At 39.0% G+C, this 16,164-nt stretch overlaps 1 protein-coding gene across 1 annotated transcript; it reads right to left on the bottom strand.

Annotated features, from left to right (window-relative positions):
* Positions 1 to 514: 514 nt before the first annotated feature.
* On the bottom strand, positions 515 to 16,085 carry unkl (unk like zinc finger). The gene is made up of 14 exons (XM_077618041.1): positions 15,989 to 16,085; positions 14,530 to 14,739; positions 13,061 to 13,237; positions 12,297 to 12,430; positions 12,062 to 12,197; positions 11,054 to 11,171; positions 10,875 to 10,959; positions 9,909 to 10,051; positions 9,412 to 9,589; positions 9,234 to 9,323; positions 8,890 to 9,120; positions 8,050 to 8,228; positions 7,334 to 7,591; positions 515 to 6,045 (listed from the first exon to the last, which is right to left on the bottom strand). Exons 1-14 carry the CDS (start codon positions 16,051 to 16,053, stop codon positions 5,890 to 5,892), a joined length of 2,160 nt encoding a protein of 719 aa, XP_077474167.1. The 5' UTR covers positions 16,054 to 16,085; the 3' UTR covers positions 515 to 5,889.
* Positions 16,086 to 16,164: the final 79 nt, after the last annotated feature.

Here is a 16,164-nt window from a genome sequence, read left to right as displayed (position 1 = left end):
GTTAAAAACTATTTCCAGATGTTTTTGTTTTTTGCTAACGCTACCTTTAGCTAGATCACGACATATGCTCAGTTTCAGGTCCTACATAGTGGTGGGATGTAAAAATAAAATGCAAATACGTCTACCCAAAGGCATATTTAATAGATTAATATACAATTTCAGAGTAGTTTCTTGTAATGAAGACAGTTTAATGTGTTTTTAATTGTAAGTGTTTGCGCAATTTAGCAGCTATCAACAATGCAGCTTGAATTTTAACCACTGCATAGTGCTATTATGCTGGCCTCTGGTGGAAAAGATAATGATTGCAGCTGGGGAATCTTGGGAAAAGGGAAAAATGTTTTAAAAGTGTTTAATAAAATGCACAAGTACAAGATTACACACAGCATAAAAGTATTTCACAGATGAGAAAATTCAACATGTAATGAATCAAACGTTCAATAATTAAATTTCTGTTTTGAAGAAACTTATCAGGATTATAAATTAAATGATAAAATAAATCACTCCATTACACAAGTCACTTGAAAAATGTATTTATTTGTCAAGATGATAAAAAATAATCTTGTGAACCTTGCAAAACATTACAACAATGTAGTGTAACCATTTGTACGTGTGTTAAACTAGTCATACACTACATAAAGTATACATTACACATCTCTTACACAAAAAAAAGTAATAAGAAAAACATTTGGTAGTAATCTAATACTTGCACCTATATGGTATGGTTTGTGTTCACAACACAGAATCGAGATAGCGACAGTATAAATCTCATGATTATCTCTTGACTTCCTACATATTCCAAAAAGTTCAAACTATTCAAACATATTCATTGTAATAATCCCATTAAATCCAGTCTCCATTTAATTACTGCATTAACGCCCCATTTAATTTAGTGCTAGTATTTATTGAAGAGCAGTTTACAGCTAGATGCTACATCAAAATGAATGTAGTAATAATATTCCAGTGACCTCTGAAATATATTTCATTTAGAACAATACATACATTCTATATTTCAGGGCTTCAAAAATGGTAAGAATGATAATAATAATACACGGAACAGCTAGTTCCACATTCAGTTTCTTCACTTTCCACAAAAATCTCATTTTTTAATTCCAACATCATATTGACGTCATTATAAGTGTACACAATTGCATAAGTCTTCGGGCTCGCACGTTCATAATATTAAAAAAAAAGACGATAAAGACAACTAGAATAAAAAAAGGGATTTAAAAAGTATTCAGCTTAGTTAATTTATAAGATTTTTCTGGTTTGGTACTTGTCATTTCCATGTTTTGGTGCCAGATTTTTTGAAATCACGTCCCTTATTGCAAGATTGCTTTGTTTTAAAAATACTTGTTTTGAATGGGATAGTAAATACAGACTGATGGAAAATACACCCTATTTTTCTGAGATATTTTTCTCAATCTGTCTGCCAAGAATAACCTCATCTGGACACATAAAAAGCACCAAAAAGTACTTTAAAAAAACAGAATGTAAAATTAATAACCATCCATTGTAGAAGCCATTGAGCTTTAAAACTTATGAGTACTTCACTAGCACTTTCAATTCCTTCATTGTTCTTTTAAAAGTCGCAAAAACAATTTGTCGAGATTTATTTTCATTTTTTTTCTAGATATTACTGCTAATTAGGGATTTAAGGTAGGAGGTGATTTTTTTTTTAAATTATTTCCTTTTGTTTCTCAGTCTTTGGTAAAATTGCAACAAACATGGGTTAAAGTACGTTGATATCGTAAGCAAATGCCATCAGTGTAATCCTATTATATAGCCATTTTATGGAATATCAGAGCGGCCAAAATATGGAATTTCTTGCCTTCAGGGCGTGAAGTGTGATATTGTTATTATCTTTTTCTACGAGGGCCACTTTCAGAAACAGCAATGATTTTTTTTTCTATTTTTGTATGTTTAACGGATAGGAATTGGTCCCCCCCCCTCCCAAAAAACAGCAAAAAACGTATAAATATTTACAATTGCAAGCAAGTCGGGGAGCAAAAGGTTGTCTATTGTTTGTAAAACACCCCCCAAAAATGACATAGCATGTTACAACTTATGTAGAAAGGACCACAACTACCAACAACTGCATCAATTACAATAATAGCCCATTTTCCTGGCTATTAATGGGGTCGCTTCTCCTTAATAAGCGATTAAGTTATCCTTTGCTGCTCTAAATTCAGTCAAATCAAGTCCTAAGTACTCATTTAAAACTTTAACATCCTGCTGAGCATCAGTACATCTTTTGCTAACATTGTTGCACAACGCTGTTTTACTGCCACGCCAAGGAATGTAAACTACCAAAGCATTTTTTCCGAAGCGAGCGGTTGGTTTCAACCTCGACAGAGCAAAGCTTTCCACAATACTAGTGTCCCACAAGTGCAATCAGTGGATTGGCGTCAGCTGCTTCTTGCAGCACAACCCCCGCTGGTTCAACTTTGCCAGCTCGTTCGGTGTTGTATGACTTGAACCCAAAGCTACTCGCTCCCCACCCACCCACGTTGGCCCAACCCCCGTCGATTCAACTTTTTCACCTATGTATGTGCCTTTGTCACCTTTGCAAAGCCACCCCTGCTTGGTATAAACTGTCAAAAGCCAGTTCCAGATTTTTTTTAACCTATTATATAAACATGGGCCATCAAAGCGCAAACTTTTGACAATTTGAAGAGCGAGTGAGCGCCTCAAAGAAATTGAAGCATTGGACATATGAAGGAAAATGTAGCATCCCCTAAGACTAGGCATTTATTTAACAGGGCTGGGCAAACTAAATAAAGGGTCAGAATGAGAGCTTTGGTTTCAACGTCGAAAGAGCAAAGCTTTCCACAATACTAGTGTCCCGCAAGTGCAATCAGTGGATTGGCGTCAGCTGCTTCTCTTGCCCAACCCCCACTGGTTCAACTTTGCCAGCTCGTTCGGTGCTGTATGACTTGAACCCAAAGCTACTCGCTCCCCACCCACCCACGTTGGCCCAACCCCCGTCGATTCAACTTTTTCACCTATGTATGTGCCTTTGTCACCTTTGCAAAGCCACCCCTGCTTGGTATAAACTGTCAAAAGCCAGTTGCAGATTTTTTTTAACCTATTATAAACATAGGCCATCAAAGCGCAAACTTTTGACAATTGAAGAGCGAGTGAGCGCCTCAAAGAAATTGAAGCATTGGACATATGAAGGAAAATGTAGCATCCCCTAAGACTAGGCATTTATTTAACAGGGCTGGGCAAACTAAATAAAGGGTCAGAATGAGAGCTTTGGTTTCAACGTCGAAAGAGCAAAGCTTTCCACAATACTAGTGTCCCGCAAGTGCAATCAGTGGATTGGCGTCAGCTGCTTCTCTTGCCCAACCCCCACTGGTTCAACTTTGCCAGCTCGTTCGGTGCTGGATGACTTGAACCAAAAGCTACTCGCTCCCCACCCACAGCGGCCCAACCCCCATTGATTCAACTTCGTCGCCTATGTATGTGGCGGATGGCTTTGCAAAGCCTGGTATAAACTGTCAAAAGCCAGTTCAATACATTTTTTAAAACTTATTTCAAACATGGCCATCAAAGCGTGAACTTTTGACAATTGAAGAGCGAGTGAGCGCCTCAAAGAAATTGAAGCATTGGACATATGAAGGAAGACATAGCATCCCTTAAGACTAGGCATTTAAGACTAGGCTCTCTGCCCTCACTTGAAGACATTGCCAGCCCTCGTTACCTCAGCAGAGCCAAGAACATCATAGGGGACCCTTACCACCCTGGTCACAATGTGTTCCAGCTGCTGCCCTCTGGCAGACGCTATAGGTCCCACAAAGCACGGACAAATAGGCTTAAGGACAGTTTTTTCCCCACATCCATCAGAAATCTAAACTCGCGCTAACATAACACACATTCCCCTCTGCGGTATATGAACAGATGTTTGGTTGGTGATCTGCCTCCTACTAGCTGACTGAGGAAAGTCCGTAACTTACACTTATTAGGTCTTTTGCCGATTAAACGTTGCTTATGGAGAAGCACCATCAATTTCGTCACACGCAGTTTCTGCGTGTGATGACAAGTAGGCTTTTGTGTTGTGATAATGACGACAGGGCCTATGTCCGATTATTATTATTATTATTATTATTATTGAGCCAGAAAGAGACGATTCATTAACACAGTAAAAGGTCATTTTAGACGGAGTCATTTACATCAATTATTTTTTTTCTCTCTGTACAAACATGTGTGCCCTTTGTTTGCATACGGCCAGGAAAGAATAAAAGCTCATTCTGAAAAGCGGAGCTGCACGGGAAGAATACTGCTGCCAATGACAGACGCAGGCACTGGCAAAGTTTAATTAAATAACAAAATGGGGCTGAATAAACAAACGGTCAACTTTCTTAGACACATTTTTGCCTAAAACGGGCTTTTCCGCTTCTACACTTTGAGCTGAAGGCACTTTAAAAATGGAGGCCGATATGTTCTGGAGGCTAATTTCCTACATTAAAAATAAAAAAACAACAACATCTACAAAACAACAACAAATTGATTGAACCACGTATAGCATGTGTGCGTGCGCCTTTACACATAATTAAACTGCTGGTTATGCCTAAAATGCATCTTAAATTTGCACTTGTTCTATTTATAAATCTAACTATGAAAGTACAAACTATTAAATTCTTTTATCTTCCCACAAAATATGAATATTCAGAATAATGCTATGGTTTTGAATGACAGGAAACATTTAAACATTCCATTTATGTTCAACAATACGCACAAAAACCAGCATTAGCTCATTGATATTTATAGGTATATTCATTGAAAAGTAAAACTAAAAACAAATGATGAAATATCTTAAAGAAAATGTCTACATCCCCTTTGAATAGTCCCATCTCAACAAAGTGCTTGGATTAAGAAATCGTCAGGAAATTGGTCAGAATAATTGCTTAACTCTTTCAGTGCCATTGACGATGATAAGACATCCAATCTGCTGTGAATCGGAATGAGTTTGTCACTAGCAGACGTCCAATCCGCCCCAAAAGGAAGGGCGGGGAACTAACATTTCCCGTCAATCCTCCCAGTTCAAATGGATTGGACGTGGATTGCCGTCAATGGCAGCCTGTGAGTTAGCTATTTGCATGCATATCCACTAATAACTGAGTTTTACTTTGTGCACTAAGACCTGAATAACTTGATAAAATGATTTTGCAATACAAAGTGTTCTGTTACATGAAAGATTAAATCTGCATAGTGTGGTATTTCACAAAATGTTCTTTAAAGGAAAAATGGATGTCTGACTGTTGCCCATTTTAAGTGCGACATTGGGAAATTAGTCAACACAGAATTCTGTCTTAAAAATGACAGGTGTCTAAATAAATAAAAAATACAATAGACTTTATACTACTAAAATACTTAACATTAAAATCTAGTAAATAATTGTAGTCAACATTTTTCTCCCTAATTTATAGAATTGAAACCATTTGGTTTGCAATATTCAAATTTCTTAACGCAGTGATTTTGGGGGGGGTTGTTACCTAAAATCTGTAAACTTGACCAAAAAATATATAGACTTAACCACTAAATATTTTACTAACTTTCAAGTGATACGCTAAATTTTTGGAGTTTAAAAATGTTTTTTTATCATTAAAACTCACTGAGACTCGCCTCCTGTTGTCTTTGCATTTTGTTGATTATTTTGATTGTAAAAGTTTGCTAACTAAAATGATAGCCACACAAAATGAGCAAAAACAAAACAACCGAATCCTCTGTACATGATTCAAAGCTATATATATATATATAAATATATATATATATATATAGAAAGAGAGAAGTCAATTCATTCTACATTTAAATGCTGTATTAAATAGACAAAACGTTGATATCAATTTGTATTTTTTCTACAAAGTACCTCTGTTGCATGAGCCTCCATCACCATTTGAGTATTTTTGTTCGACAGTAGGGACATTCGGCTTTGCTGGGCGCGCAGCTCTCGCATAGAACGTAATGTTGGCACGGCTGCAGCACAATGCATCGGTCATTCTTTTGGCAAACTACACATTTCTTTGACTGAAGCATGTATATGACCTGTGGAGAAAAGTGGAAAAAAAAGGACGGTTAAAAATGCACTATTGCAGGGGTGTCCAAAACTTTTCCTCCGATGACCACTTTCCGAAAAATATCAACAGTGGCGAGGGCAGACTTGAAAATCTTTTCACTTAAACAGAACCGTATACAGTATTTTATGCTAATTTGTCATATGTATGTCCCTCGATCCTACCACGTGATTGGCAATTGGGCACCGGCGCATCATTTTTGGGGGATTGGAATTGGGTAGAAAAGATCGTGTTTTTCAAGTGTTATTTGGACTTTTCGTATTCATTCTTTGGTAGGCATTGACGGAGATTGACGTCCAAATGGACTGAGCATGGACACCTTCCCAGGTGTCGATAACTGTCTGTGGCAGGGAAGGAGTTAAGGGTTACAGGCAACAAAATAATCTAGAGCACAGGTGTCAAAGTGGCGGCCCGGGGGCCGAATCTGGCCCGCCGCATCATTTTGTGCGGCCCTAGAAAGTAAATCATGAGTGCCGACTTTCTGTTTTAGGATCAAATTCAAATGATTATAGATGGTGTACATTACATTTCCTGATTTCCCCCTTTTTAAAATCAATCATTCCAATATTTTCAATCCAATTTTATTTCTTTTGTGTTTTTAGTTCAAAGCGCATTTTGTAAGATCTAAAAATAAATATATAGATATTTTCCATTTTCCACTTTAATATTAAAAAAATGTTTCCATTTGAAATGAAAAACATGATTAAAAGACATTTTCCATTACTAAGAAAAAAAAAAGCTCAAATAAACATTGCTTTAATCTATAAAAACTGACTATTTAGGGCTTTTGATCCAGTTCTTTTAATCCAATTTTTTTTTTTTAAATCTAAATATTAGATCTAAAATGGTCCGGCCCACATGAAATGGAGTTGACGTTAATGCGGCCTGCAAACCAACCCGAGTTTGACACCCCTGTTTCTAGAGGTATAAGAATAGGCACCCTCAATCACAATGGATTATTTTGCAGATGGGTTTACCAAAAAAGCAAAAATAAGGAAAAATTATACAGGTTTCCTAGTTGGATTTCAGCAGGTTTTTCCCCCTTGGCTAAAGAAAAAAGCACTGTTTAAATGATCTTTCGTCTATTCTTTAACTAGCTAGTGTGACTCGCTATATCTGGTGTTGAAGCTGAGAACGACAGAATGTTGGCAGAAATCAAACCTCTAACGTGACCCAAATTCACAAAGATATTTTCTAAGTTTGCCGAGGGCCGTACTTTGGACGATGGGGTGTGCGCGTGTGTCTTGTTGATTTCTTACCCCGTCTACGAGGTCGAGATCTTTGCACAGCTGATTCTTAAGTGAGTGCAGCTTGGGCAGAGACAGCTGGTCCAGTTGGCCGTAGCTACGCAGGAGCGGCGTTCCGGGCGCCCGGCAGAGGACGTCAAAGTCTCCGCGGAGGTCCTTCAACCTGCGCTCCGCCTCTTCTCGTTTCTGCTCGGCCTGCTGGCGATCCGCTTCCGCCTCCTTGGCTTGTTCCTTGGCTTCGTGGGCATCTTTCTGACACGACTCGCATGCCTGTGGACAAATTGTTCTCAATCCCAAAAGTTTGTGAAAACACTTTAGATGGCCTTTTCCTACTGGCTAATTTTACAGTGAAATTTCAACGTACAATACAATTATCGACACCAGGTTCACCATGTAACGATGATCTCTCAATATGACGAGACAATTATTGATAACAGAATTAATCTCGGATAAAGCTATTCAACCGCAAAAAAAGCATTAAATAAATGGAAAAAATATTTTTGCATTGTCGTGGACTATCCGTCAAAATTTTGTCTTCCTCACAAACTTAGCATGAGTATATTTATGCTAATTTCTGCAAATAAATGTCTGCCTTGGATCATTGCCTGCCATTGACAGATGTCCAATCCATTTAAAACGGAAGGAGCAAAATGTTTAAAATGAATGGGATGCGTGGTGCCATCTGTGGCACCAAATGTCAAGCGTTTCATTCCGTTTTGAAAACGCACCTGTTTCACCTGGTGCCAGGCCTCCTCCCACTGTTTGATTTTTCTCTTGGCCTCATCCAGTTCCCGAAAGAGGCGTGAAACATCAGGACTGCCCGTCATCAGGCTACTAAAGACGGGCGACTGACTGGTTGAAAAGCTGCCACTCACAAAGTCCCAAATACTGCCGGTGCCGTTCAAGCCTGTAAAAAAAAATAAAATGGAAATACTTCCGTTGATATCGATGAGAAGTGGTGGATGGCGCCACTGATTTCAATGCAAAATATTTTAAAAATAACAGAAAATAAATAATGTTCCAGGCTGTTTAGACAATGGGTCCAATCTATTTAGTTGACATAATAAGGGGAAATTCCAATACCATTGCTTCTTGTTATATTTTCCTTCTGTAGAATAATAATCAAATTCCTTTACGTTTTGTACGGGGCTGTGAAGAAATACTAAAAAACTGTTGATGGATGAATTCATGCAAATTATTTATGGTGATTTTGGCTTGTCAAATCAAGTTCACAATAAACAAAATTGATTTTCTAAATAATGATTTTATTCCTCAACCGGAAAACAACCTCAAAATGAACTACGACCACCAAGCACCCTCTATGCAAACATAATTCTGGAAATAAATACATGTATGTAGTTAACCAACTAGAATATAACAAAACATCTTTGACCCTTGAGTTCCCCGTTTAAACAACAACAACAAAAACGCCATAATTCATGCATGAAAGACTGAAACAAATGAGGTAGATAGATTAAAATCAATGTATTGTTCCTGCCCCGCTTTTAATGTGCGAATATTCACTGCCAGCCTACGACTTGACAAAATTATCAGTTTGTTCTGCTTACCTAAAGAGCTCTGGGAAGAAGATGTGGGCGTTCCCAGCAACCCGTGCTCCTGTTTGGCCACAAAATTAGCATTGTGGTTGTGATGTGACACGGTGGCGGACAGCAAAGACTGCGATTGCGACAGCGAGCTCAGCGGCGACGTGGACAACGACGACGACGAGTTGAAGGAGGACGAGCGCGCCAACGAGCCTGGAATGTTGACCGGGGCTGAGCCGCTGAACAACCTTTGACCTGAAGGTAAGGGGAAAAAAAGCTCTTCTAAATTTCCATCAGGCCAACCTACTCTCCACCATTTTATCATTTTCCCCATGTTTCCTTCTATTTTCACTCCTCTTCGTCCTTACTTTCCAGTCCGACGTGGTTGTCTTGTTCTTCTAGCTCCTTATCAAGCGACGCCACGTTAATATCGCAAAAGTTGAGATCCAGAGCAGATCCTGAGTGGGGAAATTGAACTTTAGAAGAAATTCCAGCTGAAAATATATATATTTATATTTAGTAAGCAAACCTTCAACATGCTCTTACCAATGACCGATTCCACGGTGTTGCTCCCGGGATAAAACGGCGTGGCTTTTGCATTCATGGTGGAAAAGGTAGTTGGGGAGGAGCTGTCCGAACCGATGCTGGAGGCCAAGCTGGACGTTATGCTGGAGGTGAAGCTCGAGGCCAGGGGGTTTACCGTGCAGAAGACACTGTTTTGTGTCTGGGTAAGTGAGGAGGTTGGGAACACAGCATGAGTTTTCCCACAAAATACCTATTTTCAATTTTAAAAACTGAGATGATAAGTGTTTAATGTGTCTTAAGGTAGGATTTAAGAACTCCCATTTCTCTTGCAATAGCCAAACTGATTATGCCGACTTTGATTATGAGCGTCAAAGCACCAAAGATGATAAAGTTAGAATTCTACATACATTTCAAAGACATTTTCTTGCATGAGTGCGTCTACAATTTTGGTCATTATTAATTGACGTTGTCGGATATATTCAAATGTGTTTTCTATGGATATTTATCCATATACTTGCCACTTGGCCATTGCTGGAGCCGCCAGGTGTGGTCCATTCGCCGACCGGACACTCGGTATACTGTTGACAACCTGACTGGGAATGTGAACTGGAATGTATGGCCGTTAGCAACGTGCTCATGCTGTCGTCGGAGGAGCCGATTCCTAAAGAGATGAGACGAAAAAAATGAGTCAGGTGACGGAAGATGATGTGCGCACATTAGATACAATGCATCCCATGTAGATCAAGGGTGTCAAACCCGGGATGGTTCGCGGGCCGCTTTAACGTCAACTTGATTTCACGTGGGCCAGACCATTTTAGATATATTTAGATTTTTATTATTATAAATGGATTAAAAGAACTGGATAAAAAGCCCTGAATATTCAGTTTTTATAGATCTAAAACAATGTTTATTTTAGCTTTTTAAATATATTTTTAGATTTTACAAAATGATTTTTGAACTAAAAACACAGAAAAAATGGATTAAAAAAATTACAATTATTGATTAAAACGGGGAAAATCAGGAAATTTAATATACATCTATACTCTTCATTTTAATTTGATCCGAAAACAAAGTCAAAAACAAAAAGATTTACTTTCGCGGGCCAGATTTGGCCCCCGGGCCGCCACTTTGACGCATGTGATGTAGATTATAATGAAAAATGATACCGCAACAACAATAAATCCAAATATCGGCTTATTTCGACTTACATTCTTGGTCTGTTCATTTTGTTTATGTGTTACAACATGATGGAATTTTATGAAATAAGAGGACTATGGGACCTTTTTTTTGACATGATGAAATAGGAAGTCGCCCACTTGAGTAACAAGAACAAAGAGAAACACGACCTCCGTGCGACTAATATATGACATATTTAGATTTTGACTGTAGTCCACTTAGATACATTCCAGTAACTGTTTATTATAAGTTTTTCTAAATGAATTTCCTTTTAAAGTTTGTTTGTAAAAGTGTCTTGAATGACTCACTTTCAACATGCGCAAAGGCACAAAAGGGCCCGCGGGGACAGTAGCCGGTTTGCCGCATATCGTTGCACTTGGTCGATTTGTAGATCTTCAAGTGGAATAGAAGAAAAAAAAGGAAGCACAGTTAAATACGGACGTCAGACTTGACTCTTGTGTTGAGAAAGCATCAAACGGATCGCCACCTCCGGGTGAAATTGCTGCTCCGTGCGCGAGTGACAATACTGGCAAGCGTCGCAGCTCTCACACTTGGAAGGCTCTCCCCATTCGTCGCCGTGTTTCACGCTCGGGCACGGGGTCGACCTGTTATTTGAAAAAATAATGTAAAGGTTTGTAATTCACTTTCAGATCCGTTTGAACAAAATTGGCTAGGATGCAAAACAATTGATTTAGTTTATGGTTAAAACTTAAGCATCACAAAGACTCCTTCACTCATTTTCAACAGTGCTCATCCTGGTCAGTCAGAGTCGCGGGGTGCTGGAGCCTATCCCAGCTGACTTCAGAGATTTGGAATATGAAATAAAATACTTTCAAAATGGTGGTGCACGTTTCTCAGTCAAAAATCTAAAGTTAATATAACGGCAATGCTTTGTTATAAACGGAAAATGCCAGCCATGGTGTGTGCGGATTTGCAGATTCATTTCCTTCCTGTGATCTATTGCCACAATTCCTTTTTTTTTTATATAGCATCATTGAGAGCTTTTAAATCTTTGAAGAAAAAAAAAAGGAAAAAAAAATAGAGGATGGTATGACCTTAGCCTTTAAAGAGTATTAAAGTCTTTATTATCACTCAAACAATACTACCTTTGAACAATGTGTTTTAGTGACTCCAATTTCTTTTTTTTGGGTGGTAAATAAATGCAAATCAGCATTCAACCCTTTCACGCACAAATGTTTTTTGTTAACCTTTACAGGGCACCCTTTGAAATCATTGGCTGCCATTGTTAGCATTATATGTCTAATATTCAATGAAATCCAAAGATTGATATTCACATCTAGACTTCCCAGTTTAAATGAATGGGATGTTTATCGCCGTCCATGGCAGCAAATGAGTTAAATATTATGAAAAGAACTGCGTGTAACTTTGGGACATAACCAAGGAATTTCTGTTTTGATTCATGAGTATGTATAAATTTCCACTGTAGTGCTTTGGTGGTGTTTTGCCACTTTTACATCTTTTAGTCATGTTCTACCTGTACTTATACTTGCGTGGATTGCGTCTACGGTCCCGACTGTTGTGGTAGTGCGGACAAGCGTAACCTTGTCGGCACAATCTTGGCGGCTTGGTGCACTGCTCCGTTTTGTAGTTGGCCAAAACAAAGTTGCTGTCTGCAAGAAGAAAAAAAAATGAAGCTAAGTCTCATCTTTCCTTCTCATTAAAGTGCATTTGAACATAAAAAGCGTTGTAAATTAAGTAGGGATTTTCACCTTGCCACCTCGGGTCCTCGGTCAGGGTCTTCTCAATCATGGCTTGACAAGCTAAGACGCCGGGCTGCAGGTCAGGAATACCTTCACCGCAGCCAAGCTGTCCATTCTGAAGCGCTTCTTGTGCTTGGATCTCTCTGTTGGGACATTTGATTATTTTACATGATTGCGCCTAATTTAACACATGAACATCCTAGCTCAGGGGTGTCAGACTCGAGTTGGTTCGCGGGCCGCGTTAACGTCAACTCGATTTCATGTGGGCCTGACCATTTTAGATAAACTTAGACTTTTTATAAATGGATTAAAAGAACTGGATTAAAAGCCCTGAATATTCAGTTTTTTATAGATCTAAAACAATGTTTATTTTAGCTTTTTTAAATATATTTTTAGATTTTACAAAATGATTTTTGAACTAAAAACACAGAAAAATTGATTAAAAAATTACAATTATTGATTTAAAAGGGGGGAAAAATTAGGAAATTTAATATACATCTATACTCTTCATTTGAATTTGATCCTAAAACAGAAAGTCGGCACTCATGATTTACTTTCCCGGGCCACACAAAATGATGCGGCGGGCCAGATTTGGCCCCGGGCCGCCACTTTGACACGTGTCCGAGCTGATTAAAAAAAAAAAAGTTAACCAAGAATTATTGCGAAAACGAGTATTTACACTGTCTTGTTTCTACCATGTAGCTTGTGACAAAAATGCTTGGGTGAGAGAGAGACGTTTGCAAGATAACATTATTTTGTCTGCTTATGGTCACCTGATGTCGTAGACGGGGGGTCTGAGATCGTGCAGGCCGTGGGCAAATGCGCAGTGGAGGCCGTTCTTCACACAGTGCCCCCGGGCGTCCGTTTCGTGGATGCACGTGCCCGTCTTGTAATAGCGAAGGTGATACTTGCGCTCCGTGTCGCCCGTTGTCCGGTGTAAATAAGGACAGCTGATAGAATTGAGAAAGGGAACGCGTGTAAGACAAAATGATTAAAAAACAGAAGAAACCAATACAAAAGAGCATTTATTATGAGTCTTACATAAACTATACTGTATTATTAACTCCTCCGAGCATGCACGACTCGATCCATCTTGAGTAGTAACGGTTGCTATGGCAACAGGTAAGGTCATATAAAAATAGCTGCAAAGGAATGGCAGAAGCTTGCGTTTTTGGGGGAGTATTTTGACTTACCAAACTATATACTTGAGGTTTAGCCCCTGAAACCAAGCCGTGATAGTGGGAAACACAATAGACGGATACGTTCATAAATACATGGGGGCAAAGGCGCATGGGGGCAAAGGCGGAAGTGGAGAAACCGTAACAATGGGTAATGGACGAAAGACGCACTAAGACAGGGGTGTTAGAATCGGGTTGGTTCGCGGGCCGCTTTAACGTCAACTTGATTTCACGTGGGCCGGACAATTTTAGATATAATATTTAGATTTTTTTTTTATAAATGGATTAAAAGAACTGGATTAAAAGCCCTGAATATTCAGTTTTTTATAGATCTAAAACAATGTTTATTTGAGCTTTTTTTATATATATTTTTAGATTTTACTAAATGATTTTTGAACTAAAACACCGAAAAAATGGATGAAAAAATTAAAATTACTGATTTAAAACGGGGCAAATCAGGAAATTTAATATACATCTATAGTCTTCATTTTAATTTGATCCTAAAACAGAAAGTCGGCACTCATGATTTACTTTCCCGGGCCACAGAAAATGATGCGGCGGGCCAGATTTGGCCCCCGGGCCGCCACTTTGACACATGCACTAAGAGATCCCATTTCAATTATAAAGTAAAATTACCACTCTTATTGCACTACATTGAATTTAAAAGCAAGATTAGTTTTGTAACATCTACTTTATGTTGTGTTTTATTGTGACATCTGATATAAAATAACAGCTTTTTGTCTTTAAAAAATATTTTTCCCCCCAAGTAACATTTTTTTAACTACAACACACTCCCACAGGTTCACCTAAATGCATTTTTGCGATTTTAAAGGCATTTGATATAGAACCAGTTAGTGACATTAACACACATCAGATCGAATAGTCAAAAAAATGACTTTTATATGCTATGTTGATACGTGTAAAATTAGAGGCATTTAAAATTCAAGCTTTAAATCAGACCTTATTATAATGTTGAGGTCATTCTGGATCACTATGCCTCCCCACCACTACTCACCATCAAATGAAACTTTGCACACAAACAGAGTTCGAAACTACTGACTTACTCGTCTCCATCGGGGCAGATGCCGGTGGTCTCGTCATATTTGGTGCAGTAGACATCCGGGCTGTAGTTGAAGGTGCCGTCCCTGCGGCGGACGGGTCTCCTTCGCCTCTGATTGAGAAAGTGCCAGTGGAAGCACGTAAACGGCCTGTGTTGGGTGCACTTGTGCTGCAGGAAAAGTGGGCACTGCTCGGTCCTGAACTCCTTCAAGTAGCTGAGTGGGCAGAAAGGCAAAATGAAGTCAACACCTTTGATGGTAATACAACTCAAATATATCTATCTGTTGACTCAAAAAAGCTTTGGGGTAAGAGTTAACTCTTTCAGCGCCATTGACGGTGATAGATGTCCAATCATAAGGCTCTTTTCATCCTTCTGCTGTGATTTTAAATAATTTTGTGACTAGATGACAATTTAGTTGAACTGTTAGGGGGTCGATCCACGTCTCCCCCAGTAGCAAAAATACTAACTTTTCCAAAATATCGCAATAATGATCATACAGTTTGATTATTATGAGACAATATCGGATCTTGAGATTCGGGTATTATGACTGTTATACAGAATAAAAGGCGATTTCCAGTAACTGGAACCAAAGTAAGAACTTGTGGGATAAGTTGTGCACATTTCAACAGCACTTGAAAGAGGCATTTCTGTGATATGATGACGGAATAAATGACCATTTCAAAGTACTTTTGAGTTAATTAATTCGCCAGAAACCTGTATTAAAAACAATTGAACTTGAATACTAACCCTCTCAGATCAGCGTTGATTTGCGAACCGATTTTTAAGACATTTTGTCTCACAAAGCGTACAAAGATGCAAAGTAAACAAGTTCATTTTAATTAAAGTTACACCCCAAAAAAAGTTTGCTGCCATGCACGCGTTAAGTGCAGTCATTTAATTAAACTTTAAGCGTTAAATGATCGCGGTAGGAGTTGTCGATCGTGCAGCAGGTGTTTGGCATAATTATGATTGAGAAACATTTTTTCTGGAAGACGAGCCTACGCTTTATTTTGGGTCACTTGCGTTAACTTGCTATTCACGTAGCAAAGTGCGGCTGTATTGCGACGCAATCCTGGTGGGGATTCCTTCAGCGTACGTCAATAAAAGCACGTAGCGAGGAAAGAGGGGAACACAAAAATAAAGGCCGGAGTGGGCAGGTCGTGCGTTAAAATACGTTACGATCGCAAAGTTGGAAGAGCACCTCGTCAACGTTTTTTTTCAACTCGGCAAGACGCTCTTTTAAACTATCTCGCCGACGGCCGCCATGTCGTCGAACATTAAAGTGTTGTCTTCATGAGCCCGTACAGTCGCAGTTTTTTTTTCCGGGGGTAGTCACAAAGCCCTGGGAAAGCACCATTTTTAAACGTACATATGCACACGCAAATAGTTGCAACAAAGAGAAAACGATGCACACGTCCTGCGATCTACGCACTTTGCACGAGCAAAGCGCGTGTAGTACTCACGTATAGTGGGTCGGTTTCTCGGTTTGAGGAGACGCATTGCCCGTCGTTTTCGAAACCGACGGCATTTTCAGTCAAAACAATTCAGTGCGCATGCGCGTTGATCTGTTGCTCAACTCCTGGCCGTCACCACTGAGGGGCGCCACCCAGTGGCAAGAACTAAATATAGCTTCACTTCA

Source organism: Stigmatopora argus, chromosome 14, assembly GCF_051989625.1.
Source record: "Stigmatopora argus isolate UIUO_Sarg chromosome 14, RoL_Sarg_1.0, whole genome shotgun sequence".
Lineage (NCBI taxonomy): Eukaryota > Metazoa > Chordata > Actinopteri > Syngnathiformes > Syngnathidae > Stigmatopora > Stigmatopora argus.
Note: the sequence above shows the minus strand (reverse complement) of the source record. Positions and strands in the feature narration are given on the sequence as shown.

What these genes read in the sequence shown, in the direction of transcription:
- unkl (XM_077618041.1), bottom strand. Translation starts at nt 16,053, where the DNA reads ATGCCGTCGGTTTCGAAAACGACGGGCAATGCGTCTCCTCAAACCGAG. An exon ending in ATCTGCCCCGATGGAGACGA is followed by an intron (nt 13,238 to 14,529) that starts GTAAGTCAGTAG and finishes CAATTCTATCAG; the next exon opens with CTGTCCTTATTTACACCGGA. An exon ending in CACCGTGGAATCGGTCATTG is followed by an intron (nt 9,324 to 9,411) that starts GTAAGAGCATGT and finishes TTCCCCACTCAG; the next exon opens with GATCTGCTCTGGATCTCAAC.